General features: G+C 45.2%; 1 protein-coding gene across 1 annotated transcript; it reads right to left on the bottom strand.

Annotated features, from left to right (window-relative positions):
* Positions 1-853: 853 nt before the first annotated feature.
* LOC139458826 (forkhead box C1-A-like) lies at positions 854-2,902 on the bottom strand. Its single transcript, XM_071240257.1, has one exon. It carries the CDS (start codon positions 2,850-2,852, stop codon positions 1,515-1,517), a length of 1,338 nt encoding a protein of 445 aa, XP_071096358.1. The 5' UTR covers positions 2,853-2,902; the 3' UTR covers positions 854-1,514.
* Between the last annotated feature and the right edge of the window lie 1,695 nt (positions 2,903-4,597).

Here is a 4,597-nt window from a genome sequence, read left to right as displayed (position 1 = left end):
CATAATAATTTAAATTCGTAAGATTCAGATTAATTTAATATAAAAGTTTGGTTTGAGAGCTCTACAAATTCTAAACGTTATAGATGCCAACCTTTTGAACTGTTATTTTTAAAAATTCTTAGCGATATGATCGTCATAAATATAGAACAGCGTAACTGAAAATTTTATAACACGTTTTTGATAATAATTTTACAGTCCAAACTAATCCATATTTTGTATGCATGAAGTAAATATTTTAATGTATTTATTTCGAACAAATTATGAATATTTGGATTGGTTAGGAATTAATTTCAACACTGTTCAAGCACACTAAGGTGAGTAAAACTACTACAGCTCCGGATCCAGACAGATGCATCTCAGCAGGGTGTGGAGGATGTAGCCACTCAGATAGGAGGTATGAACTACGAAATGCTGGTGTCATCTAAATAGAAGCACCCCCTGGCAGATAACACAGCCAATACATAACCATGAATCAATGCAAGTTATTGCCAGAACTCGATTTTAATGTATGTTATAATAAATTAATTGAAAAGAAATTTTAAAACGTCTTGAAGAAAATGTGACGATATGAATTAAGAATTATGAAATTGTAATCATATAAATAAATCATGTGATTACTGAGTAAGTACACTTACAGACAGCAAAATGGAATATCCGATAAATGATTTAGTAACAAAGCAAGACTATCGAACTTTGAGGATATGCAATACAACTTCAACTTGTACAGACTGCACCGAGAACTTAGTGGCCACAAGTAATGTATTAAATATAAAAAAGGACAAAGTAAATACATACACTTACATTATAATTTATTTTCATTGTTCAATTTCAAGACGAACAAAACACCCGTTCTTTGATTTTCATGTGAAATAAAACAAGTATATTACAACAGTTTGGATTGTACATAATGTCTGCTTCTATATTTAACAGAAACAATACCCCTACCTGTCATTGTCCTAGAAACAGAATGCGTGTTCTACCACCACAACGCTTGGATCTACAGTCATCACCAGTATACTGGCCACGGTATATGGATGCGTGATATTGATGGTCATTGCACAATATGTCTTTGGCATCAGTTTTGAGGCGTTCGGGTTGCAGGATAAAGTCTGGAAGATTTCGTCTCATTGATAACATGTTGGCATAACTGATGTTGAGTTCTTCAACCAAACATAGCACTTTCACTGTTGGAGATCCCCGGAAGTTCTTATACAAATGCACTATGGAACTGTTCAGGATTTGGCGATGCTCTAATGTTAAAAACTTTGGCGAAAACAATGGATTTTTCTCCGGAGACAGATGACGTCCTTCCAAATATTTTCTCACGAATATTACAGTTTTTATTTGATAAAGAATCTGTGAGTCATATCAACTGTTGTGACGTCCCAGCACGCGGGACGGTCTGTCCGGACCACACGTCTTCTCATCTCTAATCTGAGAGAAACTTGAGCCGATCTGAAGACGATCATCCTGTCTCTTCACAGTCTGTCATCACCAGTTTATTATGCTGTTGTCTATCGCCTGTCCACCTCCGGAGTCTTGCCAGCCGGAGCTGATCCCAGTCCATACACAGCCTCCCTCCACTTACTCGCGGCCTCGGGGGTGAGGGATGACCCGGGTAGGACCACCGGGTATGTGGAGCTAAACATGGGGTAGATGTAGGTAGTGTAGGTATCCCACCCCGCAGCCGATGTGGCATGGAATGCGCTCTGTCGGGAACGTCCTAAGGTTGACATGGGCCATGGGAGTCCGTCGGGTCGCTTTGACACAGACTCTGGACTAGAGGTTTTGTCGGACTCCTCTATACTACGACAGGGGGATGGAGGGGGACTAGTAGACGTCGCAGGGGCTGAGGACGTCTCACGACGTAAAATAGTCGCCCCATCACAGCTCTCCCCAACACCTTGGTCCTCGCTATCGGTATTACAGATGTCCAGCGCTTCTCCATCAGAAACAATGTCTATATGAGCGTCACTCTCGTGGATAGGGTGATGCAGGGGTTTGGGCAATACTGGAGGGTTGGGTACAGGTTTGATCTCGGGGGCGAGGAGACTCTCGACATCAAACAGTCTTTTCTTCACAGGCTGGACCACTATGGGGACGGGAGGGATCTGGGGCCTCTCGTTACCCTCCACCTCAAAACTCCCGTCTCTCATATCTTGAACGGGTGACTTGGGCCCCCCTTCCGCGTCCTCCTCCTTCTCGTCCCACGTTGCCTGGGGGGTTGGGGACGGGCTGGGGCTGTCTTCGTCATCGGGGACAGCCAGGCCCATGTGTTTACGGACCTTCCGTTGTGCACGTCTTCTTCTGAAATCTCCTCTCTGGAAATCATCAACGTTGGCCGGGTGTACGGCCCAATAGTGTCCTTTACCATTAGCACTGCGGCCTGACTTGATAAAGCAGTCATTAAGTGACAAATTATGTCGTATACTGTTCCTCCAACCTGGTCCACGGGTTCGGAAATATGCGTAATTATCCAGAATCCACTGATAAATGTCACTAAGCACGAGTTTCTTATCTTTGTGGCTGAGGATCGCCATAGCGATGAGGCCGATGTAACTATGACTCGGCTTCGGTTCTTCTTGGATGTACCTTGCACGTAGGTCATGTTTGTACAGGTAGGCTTGTGTGTACGGATCAGCTAGGTGGCCGTGGTAGGGGCTGAGTCCAAGAGGAGAAGGATATCCTCGGAATCCATACTGAAGTCGTGCACTATAATCACACAGCTGAGATCTCTGGAAGTCCAGGCCAGGCAGATGGGTTACCCCGGTCGGCGAGAAAGGGAAATATGGAGTCGGGGTAGGTATCTTCAAGCCGTACGGCAGCAGCGTGCTTGGGTTGGTGTTACACATGCTTGTGGACGTCTGGGTCTCACACGATCGCTTACTGCTTCTAACGTTTTCCCAATGTTAGTACACTGCTTATAAACTTCATGAAAGCGTTAAATAATTTGGCTCGTCAGTTTCCCACATTTGCCGGCTATGCGCCGCCCCCTAATTGATATTCATATGCGCCAGCGCTGGGAGGGCCTATCAGCACGAGCCGCGCTCTCATTGGTCGATGATGCGGAACAATATTATAATGAGCCCCCGAGCAGACGACATCTCTCTCACAGCGCAGTTAGCCGAGAAAATCTGGATAAATCTGTTGTGATGTGACGATGATACGGGTAAACTGTAACCACCTAGCTTGGACATTGTGATCCAAGGTGTTAGGTCTTGCTTTCTCTTGAACTAGCAGTTTTCTTGCTCCATCGATGTGTCAGCGCCGGGTTTGTGCCCCTTGAGATCGCCACCCTTTCTTTCCAACAGTTTTCTCCTGGGTGTGTATTGATACCAAGCAGAACAACCGTTGCGATGTTTCGTAATTAATAAATCAGTAGTTATTAGTAATTAGTTGCTGCCACCTCTTGTATTTGCAAACTGCTAGGCTATTGTCAGGACACAATTGGTTGCGCATCCAGAGTTGTAGGACAGGACAATACTGTTTGATGATTGTGTCAGATCTAGACCCAGGAGATCGTGCTGAGAGGGGTAGGGAGCCTTAGAAGGAGGGTGGAGGGGGGATGAGAGCGCGCATGGGGAGGGGATGGGAGAGTTGAGAACACGATGGATATGTGGGGGAGGTGAGAAGTGGTAGGCAGTAGAGGTTGTGAATTCAACTTGGGAGATGTGATCCAATACCGGGTAGGGCTGGAGGGTCAGGAGGTAGCGTGGGAGGGGTGAAGATGTGAGTGGACCTGGGTAGGGGGTTGGGGACTTGTGAACAGGGCGGGGGGTGGGGGAGATGTCTCATCGTAGCAGGTTTGTCTCTGGTCTCACTGTGAAACTGCGTTGTGCTTTGATTAGCTCTTCAACTCCCCACCCTGGTGCGGTTTTGTTACGGAAGAAAAAAATTCCATTTTGTCATGCGTGGGTTAATTACTGCCAGTCTGTTTGCCATGGTAGGAAGACTTCAGGTTCTTTAAGAGTTACTCACACTGTCATCTTGAGGACTGGGGACAAGAAGACAAGTCCGGTGAAGATTAGGATAACTTTGAGGGGAAAACGCCACCTGGATGAACGAACCTCTTTTCAGCGAGTCTCTTTTGTCTGTTACACAGCCCATGAGGGGGATCTCAAGCTGGATATACCCCCTTTGTTTTGTTTCCTCATGTCCCCAACTCTGATTTCGATTAAGATATGTATAAATTTACCTGCGATCGTCTCAACACCAGGCGCCGGGATAGCCTCCAGATATTTTTCTTCTGCCATCCGTAGCAATCGAGACGAGAATGCTATCCACTTATAGTGTTTGTTACAAAGTTCAGATATTATCGCGCCCACCAGCTTGTCCGACATAGCTGGCATTAGGCGATGAAATAGACCTTAGAAGAAAATTAACAATAATAAGATTCTATAAACTTTTCAGTAAAACCGAGGTAATTCAAAGCCCAGGGGATTAATCGAAAATATATCGAGTTATGCGTAGTTCGAGATAAGCGGTGAGTCCGATTAACACCATGGTGTTGATGAGGAGTCGGTTGGGACAGGCATGTACACCGGCTGAGACAAATATTGAGTTAATGTTATATCTAGTTAACGAGTTGTCTGCATTG

The sequence above is a fragment of the Haliotis cracherodii genome, unplaced genomic scaffold, assembly GCF_022045235.1.
Source record: "Haliotis cracherodii isolate W230 unplaced genomic scaffold, xgHalCrac1.p SCAF_1, whole genome shotgun sequence".
NCBI lineage: Eukaryota > Metazoa > Mollusca > Gastropoda > Lepetellida > Haliotidae > Haliotis > Haliotis cracherodii.
This window is presented reverse-complemented; position numbering and strand designations above follow the sequence as displayed.